The sequence below is a fragment of the Scaptodrosophila lebanonensis genome, unplaced genomic scaffold, assembly GCF_003285725.1.
Source record: "Scaptodrosophila lebanonensis strain 11010-0011.00,11010-0021.00 unplaced genomic scaffold, SlebRS2 tig00000053-arrow-pilon, whole genome shotgun sequence".
Lineage (NCBI taxonomy): Eukaryota > Metazoa > Arthropoda > Insecta > Diptera > Drosophilidae > Scaptodrosophila > Scaptodrosophila lebanonensis.
The window spans coordinates 9,859,955-9,885,759 of NW_022060548.1; the positions used below are offsets into that span (position 1 = coordinate 9,859,955).

The 25,805-nt window shown below is 34.4% G+C and overlaps 1 protein-coding gene across 1 annotated transcript; it reads right to left on the minus strand.

Moving 5' to 3' along the window:
* LOC115624147 (protein fem-1 homolog CG6966) lies at positions 1-25,780 on the minus strand. The gene is made up of 6 exons (XM_030518743.1): positions 25,019-25,780; positions 4,984-5,344; positions 3,323-3,923; positions 3,010-3,263; positions 1,830-2,329; positions 1-782 (listed from the first exon to the last, which is right to left on the minus strand). The coding sequence occupies exons 1-6, from the start codon at positions 25,136-25,138 to the stop codon at positions 597-599; spliced, it is 2,022 nt and encodes a 673-aa protein (XP_030374603.1). The 5' UTR covers positions 25,139-25,780; the 3' UTR covers positions 1-596.
* Between the last annotated feature and the right edge of the window lie 25 nt (positions 25,781-25,805).

Below are 25,805 nucleotides of genomic sequence, written 5' to 3' on the forward strand. Positions count from 1 at the left end.
TGATGCGTTGGAGCTTTAGATTTCCAACTCTGTTTTCGTTTATTGCTCAGCTAGCTAGCTGTCCACTGTGCAACATGACGTATACATATTATATAATCATACTTGTACATACAAAAACATAGGTATTTCGAATAGCTAGTAGAACACATTTATTAAAATTATGAATAAAAAACTTTTCTTCAAACAGCTGAAACAATAGTCTTGTTGCCGTCGTCATTGTTGTCGTTGTAACATCGTTATTGCCTGGCCATTGAGGCTGAGATAACATCATCATCAATCATCATTCTCAGCATGAACATTATTATCAATCATCATTTATTGCTGCAACGCTGCACGCTCTTCACTCGCAAATACATCACAAATCAGTTCCTAATCATTAGATTTACTACAACGCTACAGTTTTCATTATCCTTATCTATCCGTATAGTATGTATATATGTATGTGTATAGTAGGTAGATAGGTAGGTAGTAGGTAGTTAGTTAGTTTATATATGCATTTATTTAATTTCTAACCAATATCGCAGCAGCTAAACGCACGCGTGGCATGGCATGGATGGCGGGTATTAGAGCAGAACCATAACGCCCATATCTAGCGTCTAGTGGAGCTCTATGAACTTAAAGAGTGCCGCAGGCACCGCATCCGCATACGGTATTCCATGTTTCTTAATAGTGCGCGCTGCCAGACAGGATAGCGTTGTATGCTTCATGGGATCAATGATTTTGTGGAGTTGCGTCGGCGCGAGCAGAGACTCGAACGTCTCACCAGCAGCATTCTTAGTGTCCTGCAAAGGCAAACAGATAGAAAATTATTCGAAATTATTCCGAATCAAATATATAGAGCTCTTAATTCGAAGTTAATGATACTAAGAATCTTTCATATACCATCTTATTGAGTTACTTGTGATATTTTAAAAGCAATTTAAAAGCCTTATGAATACTATCTAATGTCATCTAAAACATATTTTAAACTTTAAGAATTAAATATAGTGAGAATATTTTGAGAAAAAAATCTATTCAACATTCCTCAGCATTTTGAATTAATTCTTTATTTTAAAGTAATGAGTTTTGCAGAGAAACGTTTGAATTAAAACTCTGATATTATTGGATAAACATATCTAAACATATCCAAAACGATCCCATGGAAAATTAATTTTTCAATTCTTAGAGACTTACTAAAATAGTTATTCTTAGCAAGATCCAGCATGAACCGATCAATTCGATGTATTTGCAATTCTAAAAAGAACTTTTAAATTAAATTTGCTTCCATAGCTTACGATGTCTAATCCATTAAAGTTTTTGCAGTAAAAACATGTTTGTTATTTTGGAAATATTTTAATTAACAGCGAATTAAGCAAGCAAAAATGTTGTTAATCTTGGAACCGCTCGATCCAATAATAAAAGCCGGATCTTTTATGGTATATACAAAAGTCCGTAGGTTTAAGTTTTAATTTAGAATTTTTTTTTGAGCCGATTATTTATTTGGAAAAATGGTTAGATGCTGTTAAACAGTTTTTCATTATAAGATCTTTCTGCAAACTCAGAGTACATTTCTTGTGGCCCTTCTATAACATCCGAAGGTTTTAGTTTTAAGTTAGTTAGCATTTTTTTGAACAGATTATTGTTTTGGAAAAATGGTTAGATGATGTTAACCAGTTTTTCATTATAAGATCTTTCTGTAAACTCAATTTCTTGTGGCCCTTCTTTGACATCCTATCCACCCACCATTCTGTTTCCCTGAGTAGCTTCAATCTAGAGTTACATTTCAAGCCCCCCTTCATTAAATTTCCATCGTAAACCGAACCGAAATCAACTCTATCTAAGGCACTCACCAAATGCGCACCGCCCTCCAGCAGCGTGTGCGCCAATGGCTCCACATACGGCTGCAGTGTGGCTGCCAAATGCAAGGGCGTATTGCCCGCATCGTCCACTGCATTTGGATCGGCGCCCACTTCCAGAAGCGCCTTGGCCAGAGCAGCCGATGGAAACTGACACGAGGGATAGCGACCTGCCAGCGTACCCTCCCGATAGCAGGCGTAATGCAACGCCGTCCGACCGGACCTCACATGAACCTTCAGACGATTCAGCCGGTAGAGGGCGCCCATCACCTGTCGCCGCATCTCCGGACAAAAAGATTCAGAGTCGAGTAGTGAGGAGAGCAGGCAGCCGATGTGCAGGGCGCTGACCAATGTACGGCTCAAGGCGTTAGGATCGTGATTGCAATCGTGCTGATGGCCGGTGAGTAGCGTTGTCGATGATTGCGGTTGTTTAGTGGCTGGCTGTTGTTGTTGCTGTTGTTGCTGCTGCTGTTGTTCCAGAGTATAGGCTTGGCCTGCAAATAAACAAATGGAAATGCCATTACAATACAAGTATATATATCAGAATTGTCGGGGAGAGAAAAAAACCATTTCATTTCAATAGCAGTCTGGTAGATTATCTCACAATCGATTATTCTGCTGTAAGCCTCAGTTATGTACAAAATATCAAGAACTGATCGTTCTAGTTTTGTGATATTTATTTCGAGATCATTATTATAAGAGACAAGTTCATGATCATTGGACTCCTTTACCTCAAAAATTATGAATTGTAATTCTAATATCTAAAAGGATAGATCTTAAATGCAACCTTCGGACCTTAAAACTTTGTTCACTAATGAGTAGAGAATTTAAACTCGTAGTTTCAATAACTCTGAATAACTTAAATATTCTGTAAGCATCAGCTGTATACAAATAACCAAAATAATCATCACCATGCACAATCTTTAGTAACGCAATTTCACTTTCAATCAGAATTATAGTCTAAAGCTTACTTCCAGCTTGTCTTTCTAGGCAGTCCAACATGTATAAATCTATAAATAAGAGTACGTCTATCTCTAACCCAGTTTCTCAAATCTATTTATATACATCCCATCTATAAAGTAAAGAATAAAAGAGTAGGTCTATCGATAACCCAGTTTCTAAACTGCATTGACACGACTGCGAATCTGTTCCATCTACGTATCAGCGAACTTACCGCGCTCCACTTCCAGCACAGCTTTATGGAATATGGTCAGCATGCCGTCCGCCTCGATGGGCGGTACGACGCGACCACGAGGTAGGAGACGACCGGCCTCGACCAGCATGAAACTGAAGAGTTCGGCAAACGATAGCAGCGAAGACTGCGTCATGGGGCTGAGTGGCTGCAAGATTTTCTGTTGCATAGTCAAGGCATAGGACCATAGCTCGATGCAACGATCGAACCGTCCTGCGTCAGCATAATGTGCGCCCCTAAATAGAAAGCAAGAATATGAGTTGTGCAATATCCAAAGAAATTGTATGGTACTTACCTAAATCTAATATAGTAACTGGTATCCGGATGCGTCGGTCCCAAAATGCGCTGTCGAATGACTAGCGCCTGCATGCGCATCTCATCCGGATCGAGTACCAGCTCCTCCAGCTCCTCAACGCTGGTCACCTCACTAACATGTTCGTAGGCCGCCACCGGTTCCTGCACCTTCTTTATCAGTGGCGGTTCCAAGGCGCGCTCGTCTAGAGCGCGTCGCCACAGCATCAATGCCACGGCAATATCACGTTTCTTGTCCACATATGTGGCACCCAGCAGCTCCAGGGCATCGATGCGCGCCTCCCGACTCACACAGGGCAATGTTATTAGATGTTCCACAATGGGCATATGTCCGGTCACACTGGCCGCCAACAACGGCGTCATTCCGTAGTAGTCCACATCCATGGTAGCGCCATGCTTCAGCAACAGCTGAAGTATCTGCAGCGATCCGGACTCGGCACAATCGTGCAACGCCGTATTCCCCTTAATGCTGCAACGATTCACATCTGCGTTCAGCGACAGCAAGTACTGTGCAATCCGAAAGTGTCCTTTGTAGCAGGCGATCATTAGACAGGTGTGGCCATGACGATTCGCCACCTCGAAGTCTGTAAGAAATTCGAATGAAATTCAATTATTTCCGAAAAGTTTAAGTTGGGTTTTAATTAGGTCTTAAGCAAAGCTACCCTCTAGTAGTTAGTTGGTAGCAATTGCTTGCCTTCGCATTACTTATTTCACTGGTGAACTGGCAGAACCAATTTTAAGGAACTTTAAAATAGACTTATACAAGTAAGAAACTAATAAAAAACTATTTCACCAAGTGCTATTAAAAACTCAAGAGTATGATATTCTAATAATAAAATAAAAATAATGTTAATTAACAAATGATTTTGGTACCAATCGTTCCTATGACAGCTATATAAAATTAAAATTTACAAAAAAAATATATTAAAAAAAATATATAAAATAATAATATAAAATAAAAGGCTACACGTGGTTGTGATCAACTTAATCTATAGATGGATTAGACCAGTCTGCATTCCAAATTTGGCAGCCCTAACTATGATGGTTCAAAAGATTCCGATGTTCATACAGTCGAACAGACGGACAAATTGCTATGTTGATTTTGATTCGTCTCGCCATGTTGGTAAATTTTATACCTATATCATGAATTTTGGGCATGACTTCTTCGGCCTGTTAAATATATATTCACACCTTTAGGCAAGCGATGGTAAAAATAATTTGTATTCCACCAGTGAAACCAAATGCAGAGACCGCTAGTTAAACGTTACGATATTAAAAACTACAGGGTAACTAAAAAAGTAAATAATACAACTATAATTTAGTAAAGGTATTGTTCGATATGTCCGACTTACAACCCTTTCTTGTGGAGTGCAAATATATAAGATATATAAACATTCTAATCAAGCAACAAAATTGCACTACACTCTTTGAGCAAACAATTAGTAATGTTCTCTGGCCCAGTGCAGAGGAATATGACGATTTTTCAGAGAAGATTGTATACTAGAGAGAGTACAAGTATTGGTAATTATTAGAGATATAGATAATAAAGATAAAAGCCGAATAATTGCTAGCAATTTAAATTCCCTAAATTTGTTGAAACATTGCAGACTCTTCTGAGAAATTCTGCCATATGTCCACACTTACCCGCTCCATGATGCACCAAATACTTGACAATCTCGTAGTGACCATCAAAGCAGGCGGCACGCAACGGTGTCGAGTTCGTGCGCGTCGTGCTGTTCACATTTGCCCCGCGACGCACCAGCATCCTGACAATGCCCAGATGTCCTGCGGCAGCCGCACACCACAGGGGAGGCGCATCTTCGATGGGCTCGCCATCGAAGCTCACTGAGCCCACCTGCTCCACATTGGCGCGACACTTTGTCAGAAGATATTCCACAATATCGTAGTGTCCGTTGCGGCATGAGATTACCAGCGGCGTCGCTCCATTCACCTTCGCCGATATCAGTGTGGCAACTTCGGCGGCACTTTTGTTGTAGAGCGTGGACTGCAAAGGGGGAAGAGAACAAACAGAGAGAAAGAGTTAGAGTGGACTAGTGAGTATGGTGTGCTATAAATAGTTTCCTTGTAATTCCCATTTCCCAAAGACAACTTTAGGCAAAACAATTCTTATCTAACTATAAACGTACGACTACTTCCGTCCATTACAGCGCGGAAATTTTAAGCACGTGTACAAAATATAAGAAATTATGAATCTCCCAATAAGAAAAGATTCGTTTTCAAAACAATATTATTATGTAGAACTTTGAAAAAAAAAACAAACAGAAACATTAAATTTTATATTATTCAAAACAGGAGTTTTTTCGTTATTATTATTATGCAATAATAATCTTTTGGTATTTCATAATTTAATGGTTATAAATGGGTTAGAAGCTCTACAGCTACATATTATCTTTTTCCCCATTTATAATTTAATTTGAATAAATTTACAATATATTTCAAAGAACTGATATTATTTGTTTTGTAAACTTTTCATCTGTGCTTTAAAATCTTTATAATTTTCATGGTTTTATAAGTTTGCGATAGCATTTAGATTTAATAAAAAAAATTGTTTAATTTAATTGAATATTAAAAAGACTTCTACTTTAATAAACCGTTTCGGGTTTTACATTTCATAGCATAATTGTAAAATTTAGAATTTTTGCATATTTTTTTAACGTTCGATCGCAGTTTATGTTCAAAATAGCATTTACAATTTTAAGACTGCAAAAAATAATTGGACTAACAATGTCCGGCAATTTTATTTTTTATTTTATGCAGCATTTCATTCTGCTAACCATTTCAATTGAACTAGCAAGATAAATCTTCAATATTCGAAATTTGGAGCTGACAGCTCTGAAATCATTTCCTTCTTTGTAGAAGGAAGTTTCTACATTTGTTTTCAAACATATGTTTTAAATATTCGAGTACCGCTTCTACTGTATATCCATCGCAAAATTTGCGATGATTCAGCATGAGACAACTTTTAAAAATGAACGACAATTCACATACAGAGACAGAAATAAATGAATTATATTTTAAACAACAATCTAAACAAGAACGCGACCGAACAGCAACAACAACAAGAGCACGCCAAGTGCTAATTAGAATACGTGCGCAATTTCAACGTGAGTGCTAATCAGAGTGCGCGCATTGAGGCAGCGAGGGGATGAGAGAGAGGGAGAGAGAACGAGAGGGGGAGCAGGAAGCCGTACGGAAAGTAAATCAATACAACGGAGCCCTACAGAAAGCAAATCAAAGCAACCGAATGAGAGCGAGCACAGGCACACAACAACAACAACAATAACAACAGAAACAACAATTAACAGCGCATCAGCTGAGCTTAATCAATAACGTCTGTTAGTGATGTGAATTAACTTAATCGTTTAACATCGTTTTTCTTTTAAGTACAGTAGAGGTATGACTTTGCAAGATTATATAGTGCTGTAATATAAAATTGAATAAGTTGAGGAACGAGCTTCATTAATATTATAGCTTCATATTAACTCAAAACTTTTAAATGCAGTTTTGTTTTTCAAAATTTCGAAACTGTTACTGACAGCCAACTGAGCAAACATATTGGTTTCTAGTTCAAATAATTTAGTGATGAATAAGTTAAAGAACTAGTTCAAGCTAAATTTTAGCTAAGTTTTGCTGAAAATATATACATTCTGTTTTTACACGATTTTGATATAACACAACAAAATTTGAAAATTAAAAATTGCATATATATTTCTTTAGAGATAAAGAACCAAGCACCTATTTTTGCATGTCTTTTTTTTACACGGTTCTTTCTGGAACCAATCTACCGTTTAAAACAGAATTAGGTGTCCATATTCTTGTTGATCGAAATTGAATAAATAATATCTTAATCGCTACCATTATTTAGTGCATAAATAAACTTATTAATATAAAGAGGCTTTACGAGAGGAACAAACATAATTAAACATCAGTTTTTCTTCATCTCTCCAACACTCTGTTAAAATAATAAATAAAAACAGCAATACATAGTATAAAAGAAACAAAGCCGGCTCCACGATAATTCTACATATTTCTACACAATAATCCAACACCACCTAAATATTGATTAGGCATCGATATTTTTAATTCAAGTTTCATCTCTAGAGTGTGCATATATTTGTGTTTGTGTGTGTGTGTGCGGCTGCTGATGCCATTTAAAAGCGATTTTTGCACATGCCAATTGGAAATTTAACTCATTTATGTCAAACGTGTTTCGTTATATGCTAATTATGTTGTTCGGGGCGCGCGAAGCGGACGGACGGCGTCGCAAAGGCTGCGACAACGTCGCTCTTGATCGACGCACGTGTTGGTGGGGAGCGGGGCAATGGGCGGTGCTTTTTATATGGCATGACCATAGAATAAAAATAATAATAAATAATAAAAAACACGATTGAGCAGCAATAATGCTAATGGATTCATATTATGGTTGCAAATGCAGGCAGTCCTTCAAAAAAATTGAAATACTTGTATGAACATACATATTTCCAACTCTTGATTCGATGATATACTCCCGTTATCAATATCAGAGCGACGAAATATACAAGCATACTACATATATTATTACATATTTACGGCCAACCAGTTATCAATCATGTGGTGCTGGACAAATAAATAAAACGCAAGTGTTCGAATATTTAATACCCTAAGCAATTAATTTTCAAAAGTGTTGAATTTTTAACGCCATAGTAGTTATTAGACTAATTATTGGTGGTTTCCATATTGTAAAGAATTACATGCAATATTTTATTCCTCAATAAATCAATAAGTTAACCCATTTTTACATAACATTTGAAACTTAACAACTATTTCCCAATTGCTTTATTTCTGCTTAGGGAATCTTTTTTTAAGAAGAGAAAGAAGAAAGCAATTTTGAAATTTTCATAATTTTTTTAAGTCCTAAAAAATCTTTATACTTTTTTTATTCTTGAAAAAATTATCAAATTTTAGTTTCAATTTGAAAAAAAAAAATGTCTTTAAAATATATGTGAATATAAGATGTGTTAATATTATACAAAATTTGTGAATTTAATAAATTATATCATTTTGATAAATTCTCAAAATCAATTGCAATATATAATATTTATAATTATTTTCGCTATCATTATATTAAAGTTTAATATATTCTTTTAATTCCATCTTTAAACATAAATCTATGGTATTTTCTTTTCCTTTATTCTAATTAAGTTCCGAAACACCACAAAAATATGGGCTGGTTTGAAAATATCTTCATTTTTGCTAGCTTTTGTTCAAGAGTTGTGTTGGCTTTGAAATCATACATATCTATTTATAATATTTATAATTAATATATCTATACTTTATAAAGCCAATTTGCAAATCTCCCGCAGAAAACAAAACAAAAACTCCCCTAAACCGTGGATTAAAGAAAATAATATAAAATGCATTAATCGAGTTCTCTCAATAAACTCTATACGACATTATTAATTTGAAATGACAGATAGACATAGCAATTGCTAAGAGCTCTACAACAACTCTCAGCAAATGTTTCCCGTTCTTTCGCAAACAGACATACACTTGTATATGTATGTATGTATCTTTTTACATGCAAACACTTAAAAAAAAACCTCTTAATTAATTTCTGCGCACAACTTAACATTTGACATTAGACTACTGCTTATCCAAGTCACATGTTTATAAGTACTTGCATATTTGCAGATCTTTTAACTTCTAGTACACTCGCCGACTTTGTCTCCAATTAACCGATATGGTATTCATTTTACTCTCTAAACTACGTCAAACTTGTGATATACGTATTTGTTTTACTAAAGTAACGATTCCTGAGATGTTTATATGCTCTCAGTTGAATGATGAAAGCATAACAAATAATGTAATAGCGGCAAAAAACAACATTACATTTTATTATTACGCTTTTATCTTGAAATTTATTTATCATACAAACATATATACGATCCCGTTCCCGTTCCAGTTTAAGTTTAGCGGACACTTAACGGATATTGATATAATTTCTTTGTTTCTTCTTGTTTTGGAAGAATCAAGATTTTATTTTAGTTAATTTCTTGAAATACTTTGTTCTTTCAAATTGAATTGGTAGGTCAACAAATAGTTTATATTCTTTATTCAAAGGCAAATTCACTATTTCCATTTCACAATTTCGCACAAGTTGGCAGCACCATGTAGCCTATTGGAGAGTTATCAGTAAGGCTATTTTAACAGAAAAATAACAATTAATGCATTTTAAATAGCAAAAATAAATGAATACAAATAAGTGTACGTATATTTTATAATTTAATTAGATGAAGAAAAAGTAAGTGTAAGTATAATATTTTATAATTTAATTAGATGAAGAAAATGTTGGCGTTTTTTGAATAGTTATCCACATTTTTTTAAAGAAATAAATTAATTCCTAATTAATTTCCTATTTCCTTTACCTATTTTCGTTCTATCTTTCGTCACTGAATTCCATTATTCTTCCAAAAAACAGGGGGAATTTCAGAATTAGTTACCTGCTTTAATAATTGAATTCTAATTTGACACAAAAAATGGGTTTTTTTTCAAATGAATTTCCTACTTTTTAAGCTCAATCTTTCCCAATTGCCTTACCAAGAAACAGGTGGTTTTTCAGAATTAATTACCTACTTTTAAGTTCTATCTTTGCGCACTGAATTCCCAACACTTGACGTGTAGTGTACACGTATTTTTGCGTCATGTTTTCATCACTCCATTATGAGTAAACGTATCAACGTATGATTTTTTTGCTATCAGCATGCGTGCTCATGAAAAATGCCGAAGTGATTTACAAAATTGACATAATCTCAAGAAATCAGAAATAATAAAATAAAAATACAAAATAAAAGCGAAGGCTGACTTTTTTCCTATCAAACTCAATTAGGCCATCCATCATCAAGGTGATGGGACCTCATCAAATCTAAGTAGTGCCCACAACCCCTCACCCCCCACCCCTTCCTGGTGACACACCACTGTGCTGCCAGCTGCTGAGCTGCTTAGAAACATGTGTAGAACCAGAAACACACGACAACAAAAAATGAAGACAAGTAAATAAATAAAGATATAGAGAGAGAAACAAAAACTAGCGCCGAGGGAACCGTCAACTAAAAGACCTTGTGAATGCCGTGCGGCTTTTTTTTTTGTCTTTTATGTCGCCGCTTGTCTCTCGCTTGCTGAGAGTTTTAGACAACGGGAACTCGTATACTCGCATATTCACACTTCCTGCTTTCTACCGAGTTCTTTACTTTTCGGCGTCACACGACGTCGGCAGCGACAGCGACAGCGACGTCAGCCGCGGCGGCATTCTTTCACACGCCAACGCCAGCTACACCCCCCCCCCCCCCCACCCCCTCGCATCCAACGAAATGTGCGCGCGTGACAAGCAATTTGGCAAGCGTTTACGCTGAAAATTGTATTTTCAAGAAAAGAAGAAGAAAAAACAAAAATCATAAAAATAAAACAAAAATTGTTGAAAGAGTTTTGCGAAATGCACAAAACAAAAGACAATCCGCCGGCCATGTATAGCGAATTACGCATTATTTTTACCATTTTATTTGCGGTTTTCTGGGTTTGGCTATTGAACTGTTTTGCTCAAGTCGTCCCCAAAAAAAATTCAGAAACCAAAATCCAACCCCGCTGCAGTGGCTGCCGCATTCGTTTGTTTGCTCTTCCGCATTATTCATAAGGCAAGTCAGGCCGGCCCAGCAGCAACGAGTGCTTAATTAGGAGTTAAGCTTATTATAAAACCCGATCATATGCCCCCAAAGTGTTGCTCTTTAATGCACACACAACTCCAAAAGAGTATCTCATTTATGATATGGCGTTTGTGACGCTCATTAACTTGGACTCTTGGTGCTCTTTACTTTTCTTCAATCGCATTTTGGTTTTATATTTTATTTCTACATAGATGAGAATCGGAATTTTATCGTGCATTTCCCAAAAATAGTATAGAAATCATCATGCCACTAGCTCTTGGTGCTCTTAACTTTTCTTCAATCGCATTTTGGTTTTATATTTTATTTCTAGCTGAGAATCGGAATTTTATCGTATAGTATACTTTATAAATAGTATACTTGTAGAAGGCATCATCACACTAGCTCTTTGTGCTCTTAACTTTTCTTTAATTGCATTTTGGTTTTATATTTTATTTCTACATAGATCAGAATTTTATCGTGCATTTCCTAAAAATAATATAAGAGGCATCATCGCACTAGAGCCTCTTTGCCGATTACTAGAAAGCAGAGAGTTTATTTAGGATAGGATATTTAGGATAGAATTATCCTCTATATAAAAGCTGTAAATTTGGTTTCTGTCTAGACATGTCCGTTCGTCTGTCTGACCGTCTGTTTGCCTGGAATTCGAAAACGTCTGATCCTGTACTGATCTAACTTTGTAGGTTGACTCTCCTAACTGATTTCCGCCATTTGAAAGATTTGTCAATATTCTCCACAATTAAAAATATCGGATATGTATGGATGTAGGACGGGCCTAATACTTTCCATATATAGTCAGTCAGTAATAAGAAATCTGCAATCTTAGAAGAATTAGTTTCTGCTAATCCCGTTTAAATCTAGTAATATTTTTATAGGATAACAAACAACAATCAGAGCCAAATCAAATAAGTTAATTTAAAAATGATTTAAAAATAGAACCCTTCCATTTTTGCAGATATATATATTTATATAAAATAAAATACAGATTTGATTTGACAAAAGAAAGCTGTTCGTGTTTTTAAAGTGCATAATATCTGGAGAAAGTATAGAGATGAGGGAATAAAAGCTAAGTCGGCGTCACGATCACACAGTCCAGAACTTTGCGGAAATGCGGCTTCTTATTGTCACTTTCGTGACTCAGCACCATCTTTTGTTTAATTCAAGTAATTTAAATGATTCACAATTCTGTGATATACAATATCTGCACATTTGTTTTTCAGGGTATGGGGCTTTCGGTGGACATTGGACGATTTGTGTTGCGTATTATTTGTCGTATCTGGTCGCCATGCAGCCTCGTTGGCACGCAAAACAACGCCCAAGTCAAGTAAGTTGCCCGAGTCAAGTGCACCGTGAATCATAAAAACGCACAACAACCACAAAGAGCCTAGCAGCATAATTGGGTATGGGCCGAAGCGGCCTGAGTTGCGTTTTGTTTAACCTTCTCGGCAGGCAGCTCATGAATAGCCAATTGGGCAATGAAAACGAGGCAAGGGGAGCAAGGCGAGGGGTGGAGCGTATAAGGAAAATGACACGTGTAGTGGAAAAAACAAAATCATTCACATTAGATGGTAATAGATATGACCCTGTGTTGGGTCAGCGGCCCAGTAATTTGGAGTAAAATTCCGTGAAATGGGAACCGGAAATTATGGGAACGGACAAGTGCGTAAAGCTCGCTTAAGCAAGTGGATGAGAAAAGCTTTCCAAAGTGGATCATTTAAAGAAGCTTCAGTTACCATGTGAATATAGTCCACAGGGCAGATTCAAATGTTGAATAAATTCTCTGATTGAAATTGTGTCTTTAGTTGTAAACATTTTAGAAAATACAATTATTTAGAAAGCTTTCTTTTGATTTCAGAGCCTCACAATTCATTGCCTTGTTGAGACGACCTCCTACCTCCGACCTCCTACCTCCGACCTCCATTAGTCCTTGGGGCGTTCGGTAAGCATATAGCCATTTGTTTTCTACCTTCCAATAATATACTAAACATTTACTTAAAAACAAATACCTTATCATCAGACATTTACTCAGTATCAATCGATATACTTTTTGATAAGCTGCTATTTTGTAATTATTAATTGCTTTGATAAATTTGTGTATCCAGCAATCGAAGCGCAATACGTCATATTATTGATTGTGGCAATACGTGGAAACGAATCTATAAAGCCACGACTCTATAAATAACATCAAAAGCATTTTTTTAGAGGTACAAATTAAGCTGCACTATTTAAGAATTGTTGACTTATGCAGACTTACTTCAAATCTGTTTGGTAAACTCATTTTGCAAATCTTTGCAGATTTTGCAGATATAGTGCATATATCTATAATTTTAAACCTATTTTATAAGTATAGTTATTCAAGAAATGCTTCTGTAGAATTTGGTAGCCCTGGCTCTTGAAGTGTTGCAGAACAAGACGTTCATACATTCAAACAGACAAACTCACCGACTGGTGTGTATGTGTATACTTATGTATGTTCCAAGTAGTTCTCCATAATGAACACACAGCCTACCACAAAACTAAAATGCGTCTTTGCTAAAAGCTTTTATATTTATTTTACCTAACTATATAGCGCATATATCTATAATTTTAAACTTTGTTTCTATACATACATAACTTCCAAAGTAATGCTCTGTTGGCGTCGAAGAACAAGACTTTCTCACACTCAAATACTTACTGACCAACAAACCACAACTGGTATAGTATATAACAAAACTAAAGTGCAGTGGCTTTTAGCGCTTAGGTAAAGGGTATTTTAGAGGTAAATGAGATAAATAAATACGTGCCCCTGACCTCGACCCTGCCATGAAATGCGCTGTGTGAACCCGACACATATATATGTATGTATGTGTATGTACATATTTACGAGTATAACCATTTACTTGGACCAGTTTGCCTGTCTGGCTGTCTGCCTATCTCTCTGTCCCTCCCTCAATCCGTTAAAAGCACCGTTGACCTCAACACGCACAACATTTTTTTCTTTGTCCGACGCCTGCCTTACACCCTTGACTGACTGCGCAGTCGCAGCTGCCGATCAAGTAGCTATATCTATGTATATATGTTTATACATACATTTGTATGTATGTATAGTCAACAACTAAGCCAAATAATTGACGTCTGTTGTCTGATTTGAATGCCGAGCGTTTACTTTTGACATGGCCAGCTTTGGCTTTGGATTTGGCTTCTGTCCACTGTTGTTGTTGTTGTTGTTGTTGCAGCTCGATCGAGCCAACATACATACATACAAAGTATATATATACATACATATGTATGTATGTATATGCTGCAGATTGACATTGAACTCGTTCAATGTCAAAATTATAATAAATTATGCGTGCAAGCTAGCAAACGGAAAGACGCCACAAAGCAGCAACAAAAAAGCCATAACCAATAGTAATCACAACAACAACAACAACAACAATTATGGTAGCAGCCGCTGCAAACAAAGGAAAGTTATTTATCGTTTATTACACGGAAATGTTTTTAATAGCAACAGTCACTAAACAGCTATTTACTTGATTTGTTTTTTCACATTTAAAATGTTTTTTTTAATCGTTTGGAAAATGTTTAGGCCGAGTACTGACATTTCAATAGCGGTAAATGGCACGGCACGACATTTCCTTAACACACTCATACATATATACTTGTAGACAAATTCAGCTATATCTCGGCTGAAAATCACATGTGAAATGCTTAAATTCTTACCTTGATTTCGCATTTTTCTGTTTGTTGCAATTTCATTGAAAGTAAACAATAACAAGAAATTATATTTTTGTACGGGAAGTAAACATTTTGTTGTTGTTGTTTTTTTTTGTTTTTTTGGTGAAATTAACATTTATGTTGTTTTCATTTTCAGCAATTGCATTTCCCCCCTATTTTTTCACTTTTCACGCGCGTGTTTTTCTGAATCATCGGCATTGTCAACAAATTTGCCGAAATGTGGAGCATTTATAAATTTAAACGCTGCAGGGGGGCTGGCAATTTTAAAATTATTCTTGAAGAATAAAATCAAATTTGCCTGCGAATACGAAATTTTCAGAAACATTGGCTGTTTTCTTCTCCAAAAATAAATCGACAAAATATAATAAGGACCCTACTTCTTGTTTCTCAGATCGATCAGAACGATCTTTTTCAAGAAAAATTCTATACAAGTGTAATATTATGAAAATAAATATAGTTGCTAAAATGTTGAAAATTGTAATACACTTTTACGTTACAGGAGGAAGTTTTGTTAAGAAATTTGTATAAGAAATTACAGTTATTTTTTTTTACTATTATCTTCAAACATTTCTGAGCTTTCCCTAGTCCTTGATAGAAAATGTTAAGCATTCGATAATAATTTTACCTTTTTTATTACGACTACAAAAAATATCTATTCTCTGATATATTGTTTCTTGAAATTTTTTTTGGGAATAATACAAAATTTCTTTAAATAATTTAAGACTTTATTTCAATAAATTAAAGACTGCAATATCAGTAGATTTGAAATATTCTCAGCCCCGTTTCCCCCAGATTCTCATAACGACTTTGAATATTTTAAGCATAATTTGTAAACGAAATTTAATTTGACTTCATTTCGAAATATTAAAACAATTCAAATTATAATAATCGTTGGAATAGAGCTCAGAGCAGATCTGGTTTCTAGGTTTTTTGCTGCAAAACAGCAGCTATATGTACAAACATATATCTATAAGATAACGTCTAGACGAGTACATTAACCTCAGGGTTCTATCTTGTAATTTGCTTGCATGGAAAAATCTGGGGCAATGGAAACTTTGGCACCTCTGTACACAAACGACTAAATTTCATCATTTTAATGAACAACTTTAATTTCATTTTGATTGTAAAAAGCATTAAGCAACTGTTGTCATTGCTTTCGTGCTGGCAGCCAGGCAATTTATTTAAATGAACCTCAAGTGCTGCGCCTCCCACTGAAAGCTCCACAGCTCCAATAATTAAGGCGCATACATGCTAAACAACTTTTCTAGTTAATTAACAATTAGGCTGTAAGTCATTAGCGAACAGCGATAAAACCCCAAAAAAATAAATATATAATTATAATTTATCAAAAAGAGACCCACAAATAATATGCTAGGATGAGCTAAAAATAGAGCTGTATTTGTACTTAGTTAATAATTTGTTATATATAGCTGTCATAGGAACGATGGGTGCAACAAAGTATTTTTTAGTTGAACGACTAGCGGGGAAAAGGGAGTTCAGAGTATTTGAGAGTCGGGCTGGCACAACTGGAACGTTTTGACTCCTTTCTTAGTGCAATCAAAACAAGATTGGTGCAGTTATACATCATACATTCGCTAAATTAGATAGTATACTCCCGGGCATAGAAATACAACACATTAACAAAAATTTGTTTTTTAAAAATTGTATAAACAAAATTTTCAATCATTCCTTTTTATATCAGCGATGTAATAAAGTGTTATGTATTTATTACTTGAAATAAATAGCCAGTTTTCTAGTGGAAATGTTAACAATTTAATATATTTGAAGATAGACGCTTAAAGTTATTTAAATCCATATGAATGCAATGAAAAGACATCCCATGTGTAAACTGTATTTGCTTGGACAAGAAATTTGCAAAATATCATTTAAAATTCATCGTATTAACATATCTTTAGATCCATGCTAATCAATGAGGAATCGGTTCAATCATAAATTCATTTTATTTGCTTCTCACACAGCTAGTCTTAAAAAGTTGTTTTAATTAGAAAATATGGAAATTGTACCATTTGTTCCTATATTTACCGACAAAAATATTATGCATATATGTATGTATACAATAAAAACTTCTAAACACGTGCCTCGTTTTAGGGGGTTTTAAATAAATTAAATCCCTAGAATATGATTATATTGCCTTCACATTTGAGTTTTTAAAGAATTGCCATAAAAGCGAATTACCATAATAGCTTCTTTAAACAATTGTTAACACTTTATCCAGCATAGATAGTAGTTAGTTATAGTTTCATTAAAAGAGGTGGACTTCGTCTTTGTTGATATCATCACATCACGCACAGCCCTAATAATGGTTCTGTCCATATTTTTATGATTGCCATTTGTATATCTGAGTGCTCTGTCTGGCTGATAAACCCGTATTTATGTTGACTAACATAAATAGAAGATTAAAGAGAACTCGAGAAGAAGTTGATAAGAACGTTTTTCGTGCGTGTGTCAATTATTGTTCGGTTGAGAAACCAAAATGCGACCAACAACATTTGTTTATACTTGTGAGCATGTGTGTGTGTGTGTACCTATAGACTTCACAGAGAGCACATAGACAAGTATGTACAATAAATATAAATATCTAACAAGTATGTACATATAGCTGCTGTCCGATTGTGGGACGCTTTATTGACGTTCGTCGTTTTCGTTAATCGTGCGACGAACTTCAAAGCCGTGAAGGGACCGCGCTGCCACAACGCTGCCGATCGCAAATAAACAAACAAAAGTATACACTTAGCTACAGATCTACATGTGTATAGAAATACACACATACATACTTATATGTTATATGCGTATGTATGTATTGTAGACCCTGCACACAGAAGCACACGCAATGGGGTCCCCACTCTAGAGCCATTGGCACTGACAAACGACATCGTAAATAGTTACGATGTGCGATAAATTGCACTGTGAGAAATACTTTAGATGTCCACATATTAGCAAGCATTTACGAGTGTTGTGTGGAAAGCATTTTATGAGCAGTTCATGATTTTAAAACAGACTTTAATGAAATACATACATATATGAATTCTATCCTAAATATATATTTTAACTTTGAAACTAAAAATCGTTTAATTACAGCATATTGTATAAAATGAACTGTTGAATATTGAATGTTACCATTAAAATAATAAATCGTTATCAAAACATATATTAGAATTGAGAATAACTATTATCTAGCTCAGCTTTTCCCTATGGTTTAGATATGGTTAGCCATGTCCGTCTGTCTGTATGAACGCCTGCATTTCGGAAACAGCTAAGTCCACATTAACCAAACTTGGTATGTGGACTCTTTTAATATACAGAGAACCCAAGTTTAATTTTGTGTTAAATTTTCCCAAATTTAATGCTATTTATTATTCTAAATAAATATACTACATATATATTGCAGAGATATTGATATACACAAAGAATCTTTAATATTTTTTATATTTTAAATATAAAAAAGAATTGTCTAATTTAAAATGTTGCTTTTTTTATTAAACAAAATTGCACAGGAAGTAACGAATTCATTTGTCATCAGGTTTTATCTAACCTATGTAAAAATTTGAGTTTCCTCCTATCGTTTGGGCTGTGCGTTGATCACCAGACAGTCATATATTTGTATACCTATAAGCATTATTATATTTCTTCTCAGTGCTGCCAATTCCCATAAAAAGTGCAGACTTAGAAGGCAAAATAATTAACTTGAGAGACAATTCAAATGATAGCTTATTGAAGGTCTTAACTAAATTCTGGCAATTATTTTTAATGCTCGAATGGGTAGTTAAGCGTTATGCTTTTCGCACAGTGTTGTAAAGTGTTCGACACGCGCTCGAATCGCATTCCAACAACAATTCCATCCCGGCCCAAAAAGACAATACAACAAAAATTAAAAACAGTTCATGCTCACGGCATAATAAAAAAAATAAAAACAATGCTGAAGATAAAGCCAATGAACGCTATCAGACGATTGCTGGCCAGTCGTCTGTGTTGTAGATTTTGATTGCTTGTCTTTGTCTTTGTTGTTATTGTTATTGTTGTTGCTGTTAATTGCCCTTCCTCATTGAGTGACGTTGTTGTCTGACTCTGCTTCTTCTTCTTCCTTCAACATTGTACTCAATAGCTAGCGATATATGCTTGTATATTTTTTTTTCGAGGGGCCGCCTCTCGTGTACTTACAGCTGTTTGGAATATGTGAGTCGAAGTCGAAGAATTGAAGTCAAAGCTAACCAGCTGCGCAGCAAGATTGGCTCTGACCTTACACACACACACACACACACACACACACACTCACACACACACACAGCAAACTAATGTGCATAGAAAACTGAAACTAATAATCAAGAAGCAGTTAAATGGCAAACAAGTAGAAAAAAATCAAGAGAAAAAGAGAAGCAGTCCAATAGACATAAACATAAAAAAAAACACTTGAACACCAATTCAATTTCGCGTTTTGAGGTTACCCCAGCAACAGCAACAGCAACAGCGATTTATAAACTAAATTGCATTGCCAATGTTTAGCACAAAATAAAGAGCTAAAAAAATACACACACACACATGTATACATGTATGTGTGAACAACAACAACACCTCTATAGCCACGTTCGCGACGCAAGAATCAACCTCAACCTCAAAACAGCCGCTAAAAAGCGCGATTGTGAAACCAAGACTAAGAAAAATAATTAAATAATAACAATACATATGAGTTACTATATATTACAAACTATATTGTTTATAAGATAAATGTATGTTCTAGTCCTTTCTTCTACGTACTATTTATATAATTTTTGATATTTTAATCATAATATTATTGATAATATTATTATTATTATTTATAGCTGGGAAGATTAATGCACGACAATTTACAATAATGTAGTATTATTATTATCTTATCTATTATTTTTGTCAATTATTTGTTCAATTATTCATTATACTTATTATTTATCCTATTATTTATTTTATTTGTTTTTTATTTTATTTATTTTTGTATCATAATTTTTATTTTATTCATTTTTTATATTTATATTACTATTTTATCAAGCAAATTAATTATTATATCATTAAATATAATTAAATCATCTTTTATATAAGTTAGCATATTATTTATTTATTAAATTATTAATTATGCATCTTTATTTTCTATTCATTTATCTTCGTATGTTATTGTTTATATTATTTATTACGCATATTTAAAAAATTATATTGTTTGTCATATTTTTTTGTTTTTTTCACGCACTATCATCGTATTGCCTATGTTATTGTTTATATTATTTATTATGCCTATTATTTTTAGCATAAAAAATTATATTTCTTGTCATATTTTATTATTTTTTCACGAATTATTAATTATAAATTGGAGCGTATTATTGATAATTATATTTCACGTAATTTCAAATTGTTTGTAACGAGCGGTATTTATAAAAATTAACGGCGATTATTAGCTTAATTAATTTTATATATATTTTTGCATAGTTTTTTTTAATATTTTTTAACCATGTTATTTAATTACTTATCATTTATTTCATTATTTATAATATTATTAATAAGAATTAGAATTTATTTCAATTAAAAATACAGTTAATTATATAATTTCTACAGTCTAAAGACTAAAACTCGTAGAAAGATTTAATCCAGGTTTGAACAAAGTCGAAGTGTTGAGATATTATTTTATTTATTAATAATATGAAAAGACTCTAGATTATGTACAGTGTAGGAAAACAAAATGGCTCAGTAATTGAAGATGCACAGCTTCTACTTTAGAGTGTATCATCAATTCGGGGAATTCGAGAAGACAAATGAAAAGAGAAGGCTAATTTTGATAAAACAAGCATTGCTAAAATAAAATATCGTTCACATGTTCTTCATTTCAATTGTTCTCCATTCTGCATTAAATAATAGTGTGTCTTTGTCAATAACTCTATTTTTTACTTCTTTTATTTACTTTGTTTCCCATTTAATTATTTTTCTTCCTTATTTCAATTAGGTTTATTATTTTAATGTATTTTATTTGTAGCTTTTAGACTCCGCTCTATCTCTTTCTTTGACAAATTAAATAATAGATGTTGCTTTTGAAAAGTTACCTTTTGTTTTAGTTTCTCCCCTCTTTCTTTTATAAACTTTTCAATAATTACTTTTAAATCATTTCTTCTGTGTTACTTTTGTATTAATTCTATTTTAAATTTTTCATTTCTGTATGCACTTTATATCGATGCATTAGTTTATTGATTCACCAACATCCTACAAATCTGCTAAACACAAACAATGCGAACAAACTGGAACGGCGAATGCAGGAAGCTCTATTTTTGTAGAGCAGCAGTAAATATTCTTGTACGCCTGTCTCTTTATATGTTAAGTTTAAGTGCCACTAAGTATGTGCATGTAAGTCTGTGTGCGTGTGTGTGTGTGTGAGTTGTTGTTGTTGCTTGTTTTGGTAGTATGTGCGGTAGGTGTTGGGTTTTATTTTTGGAATAAACATTAACAACAACAGCAATGAAACACACTCAAGAAAACTAGAAAACGAAACGCGACAAGAAAAACCAGTTTGTTCTCTAGAACATGTTGCATGCTAGAAGAGATCTCCCCTCGGCTATCCACCGCCACAACCACCGCCACCGCTCGCTTACAATGTGGAGCAGAGCAACAACAACAACAACAGCAACAAATACTGCTGCTGGGCGGTTTTTATTCTCTGGGCCAACCACAGGGGAGCACCTTGCAAAACAGCCCAAGCACGAGGCTATTTAAAGGTTTTTTTTACATACACTTTACAGTCACACACACTTAGGTCTTTACTATATATTTGTAGGTATGTATGTGTATATATATGCATGCGAGTGTGTTTGTAGGTGGTGGAGAGAACTGACTGTCAGGAAGTCCAAATATGTAATGTTGTCGTTCTAGAGTTGTTGAGCCAGGCACGAGCCTTTCTGGCAACAACAATTGCTGTTGTTATGACTGCTTCTGCTTCTTCTTCCTCTTCTCATTGTTGTTGACATGCTATTGAACGCTTTCAAGGATACCAATCGTCCCTAACTAGAAATGTTGTCAACAATATTGATGCAGGCTATTTTAATACTTAATAGCTGTGTTACAGTAATATTTCTAAAACAAATCTCTTTTGAAATAAAAACCATGTCAGAAATTTGCAATCAAATCTATAAATAGACCTAATACTCTATTCGAAAATCATTTGCTGTGTTTTAAATTGATAGCAACTGATATCTGTATTTAAGAAGGCTATACAATTTGATAGCTTTATTACAAATATATTAAAAAAACGAAGCTCCTTTGAACAGCAATAGATACGAAGTGAAATGAAACAACGTCAGATGTATATGCGTCAGAAATAAGCTTCAAATTTTGCGATGTGATCAATAGATTTGAATATCCAAATCCTATAAAACAATATAATTTTCGACAGCTTTGATCAGAGCGTAAAATGAGGAGATATGTCAGATTTTCGAGACGATAAAAAGTTTTTACATTTGGTTTCTATTACAGTTTTGTAAAGGTTCCACAAGAAATATGTAATAATTTCAGCAGATCGTCAAGAAAACGGCACATATGGATAACTCGATAGAGAAATATCAAGTCTGTCATAGTAATAGAAATACAAATAATGTATTTTATGCGTTACAAACGTGTTATTATAACAAATAAACCCATGCTGAGGGTGAAATATACGAGTAAGAAACTGCTCATGCCTAGAAGTGTTGATCGATATGCGTGTCATTCCAATCAAATGGCCTTAAATGAAATCAAAGTGCGTTGGCTGGCGTCTGTCTCTCGAAGGCAATTGAACGACGAAAAGCGTTGAATTTGAATCGGGCTTGCACTCTACGGCAATGGCGGAAACATTTGGTCCGAGTAAGACGTGATATCTGGCACTTATGAGCAAAAACAATAGACCGAAGCGCCATAATAAAACACTAAACTGGAACATAAAAATGCTACAAATATTTAACTCAGCAGTCCGAGATGTGTCTGTCGGTCTGTTTGTGTATTATGTGATAACAAAATAAACTCACGATAAGAAAAGAGGCATTTGTTTCCATTTCCGAATAGTTTTGTTCAAGAATTGTGTTATGTGATAACACAATGAAAAACATACACACATAAGATAAGCAGCAGAGCGATTTATATTTATTAATGAAAATTAGAAAATATACAATATATAATACAATTTCGATAGAACATCATTTCATAAAATAGAGAATAAGCAACGAGCCTATTAGAGCAAGATTAGAACGTTTATAAGGGTGGTATTAAATTAAAAAACTTCTTGTAAAAAGTAATAAATATTCAAAGTTGAGTCATAATTGTAGATCTTAAAGGGATTTTAATTCTTTGTAATACATTTCCATATAAGTTTATTATACAGATTTTAAATTGCAAGTCCAATACAACGAAAAAGTTTAATGAATAAATATATATGTTTATGTTGTATAGTTTATAAGTTTTTTAAACAAAATCAAACAAACCTATTGTACTTCAAAGTTATACTTTTGAAATTGGGCTTGAAAGCCAAAGAAACATAGCTTCACTAACAATCAAAATTGCAAGTTAGTTATTAATTAGTAACTAATGTTTAACGCATTGTTGCTGCGCTTTAAAATACAAAATATAAACAGACATTCCTTTATATATTTAATACTATTTAACATCGCATTAAGCAACAAAGTAATGCAATGTGCTGTAAACAAACAAAGTCTGTGCAACAGCGCAATTATAAGTAGTATGCCAATGTCAAGAGCCCCCCTCAACCCTCAACCCCCAACCAAGCGGGGGCGTCAAAACTTAAGAACTTTGTTATGCAAAAAGCGTGCCACACTCGCAGTTGCAGTCGCAGCAACAGAAAGAGCAACAGCAACAGCAGCTTCAAATGTCAACTGAGAACGCCCACAAAGAAACAAACAAACACACATACACATTTATTTGTTATTGTTTTGCAGCATTTGTTGAACACATACACACACACACACACGCAGACACAGGCGCTGAGGCAGAGACACAACAGTGCTGTGAAGCCAGCTAAGCCAGCAATTGAAAGAAGCTAGAAATAGCTGAACAAAATATACACACAATACAGAAACTCTGTTTTGTAACATAAAAATAGCAGAGCTTTAATTTTTTTTATTAGCATAAAACAAGGCTGTTTAAATAGCTATACTTAAAGATTTTTAAGCTTAATTGATACAACAACATACATTTTATTCTACTCTTTATATGCCTATGTCGACAGTCAATGTTTGTTGACGTAAATAAATAAAAAAAATAAATACATATTTTCAAATGCATAAACAAAAATACACAACAGCTAAAAAGAAACTAAGCTTTAAAAATAAACGGAATTTCAATTGCTGTTTCATATGTGTAAATATGTTTTAAAACGTTTAATTTATATTTGAAGGACTTTCAACTCATTTTTCGAGCATCCCACATATTACAAAGTAGTTATATACATATTACCATATGAAATGTTGAAGGAATATCTTTACAAACAAAAAAGGGAGTTGAAAGATATCATTCCATTGACTGCTAGATTATTTATTATTTATTCCACAATAAAGGGTTATATTTAAGGCAATCAATGGTTATAAACAAATAATTATATACTTGTATACCCGAATACATAGGTATGTAGTATTTATATACAAAGTTGAAGTAATGCCCCTTCAGATAATCATTGTTATCTATCGGTTAGCCAAATAAATACATGATGTTGGTTGATATTTTCCCTCTTGCTGAGGGATGGGCATAGGGACTATCACATACTTGTATGTGAAAGGTTACTCCAACCATTGCACTTAAATTTGGTAGCTTTATCTTAATCGGACTTAGGAGAACGTTTATGACATCTTTAAAGATTCTAGTGCTGATATTTTCTGAGTGTTTCTAGTGTTCATACAGACGATCACAATATTACTCTTTTCCATTTCAACTCAAATGTCCTTTTTGGTGTTTTGGCTGGCAAGGGATAAGAATTTGAGAACTGGCGGAAAAAGTAGCTGAATCGGCAACTCTGGTGGACATGCGCGTGCAGAACTCTTGGATGTGTGCGTGCGCTTTGCTGCCGTGTGTCCGTGTGTGTGTAGAATTTTATTGATTAGTCACAAGGCTGCCTACCGCTTCGCACAGCAGCTGAGCGCGCTGTGATTTGTTGTTGCTGTTGTTGTTGTTTTTTTTTTGTAAATCGAAAATCAGCCAACACCCACACACCCAAAATTTGGGCTTCATGGTACACTCACCTTCAATTGAGCCAAATTGTTGTCGCGGGCAGCATTAAATACAATGAATTTGCAATCCATTTTCTGTGTATTTGCTGCTGTCGTCGTTGTTGTTGTTGTTGTTGTTGTCGACGTTTGCATATAACAAAAACAACAAGCACCCTCGTCTCAAATCTCAATCTCACACTAAATTACAATTCCAAGCCAAAAGCCAAGAAGTTTTCTTTTTTTTACAAAATTTGCTGCTTGCCGTCGTCTTCTTCTTCTTCTTTGCTATTTTTGTTGTTGTTGTGTAGCGCGCCACAGCGCGTGCGAGTGAGTGAGAGAGAGTGGCAGAGAGATTCTTTGCTGTTGCTGTTGTTTTTGCTGCCTCCGCTGTCTTTTCGTTCCGACGAATTTGTATTTTACAAAAATAATTTTCCTCGTTTGTTTTTTCCGCTTTTCTCACTAGCAGCAAACAAAGAACTTTTTCTTTTATTTATTTGAACCAATATTGGTAATACAACCGCACTGGCCTGTTTTTGCAGGCCTTGCTTCCGTATTTTGTTGCAATTTTTGCGACGAGCCAAAAGCAGGAAGACAATTTTTTTTTTCTTTGTATTCTTTTTTGCGTTGTCGGTTTTCTCTTTTTTGTGGCACGAGCGCGTTGGAAATTTGTGGGTGTAAATATTATGAATTGGGTTGATAATTTTCTTGTTTATTTGTTACTACTCTCAGCACAGAGCATTTAACCACAAGAGCTTCAACTTATTTCCTTAATAATTTCTGCGATTATCTCATTAGAAACAGCCGCGCACTAGCACCGCGC

What these genes read in the sequence shown, in the direction of transcription:
- LOC115624147 (XM_030518743.1), bottom strand. Translation starts at nt 25,138, where the DNA reads ATGCAAACGTCGACAACAACAACAACAACAACAACGACGACAGCAGCA. An exon ending in ACAATTTGGCTCAATTGAAG is followed by an intron (nt 5,345 to 25,018) that starts GTGAGTGTACCA and finishes CCCCCTTTGCAG; the next exon opens with TCCACGCTCTACAACAAAAG. An exon ending in TGGAGGGCGGTGCGCATTTG is followed by an intron (nt 783 to 1,829) that starts GTGAGTGCCTTA and finishes TTGCCTTTGCAG; the next exon opens with GACACTAAGAATGCTGCTGG.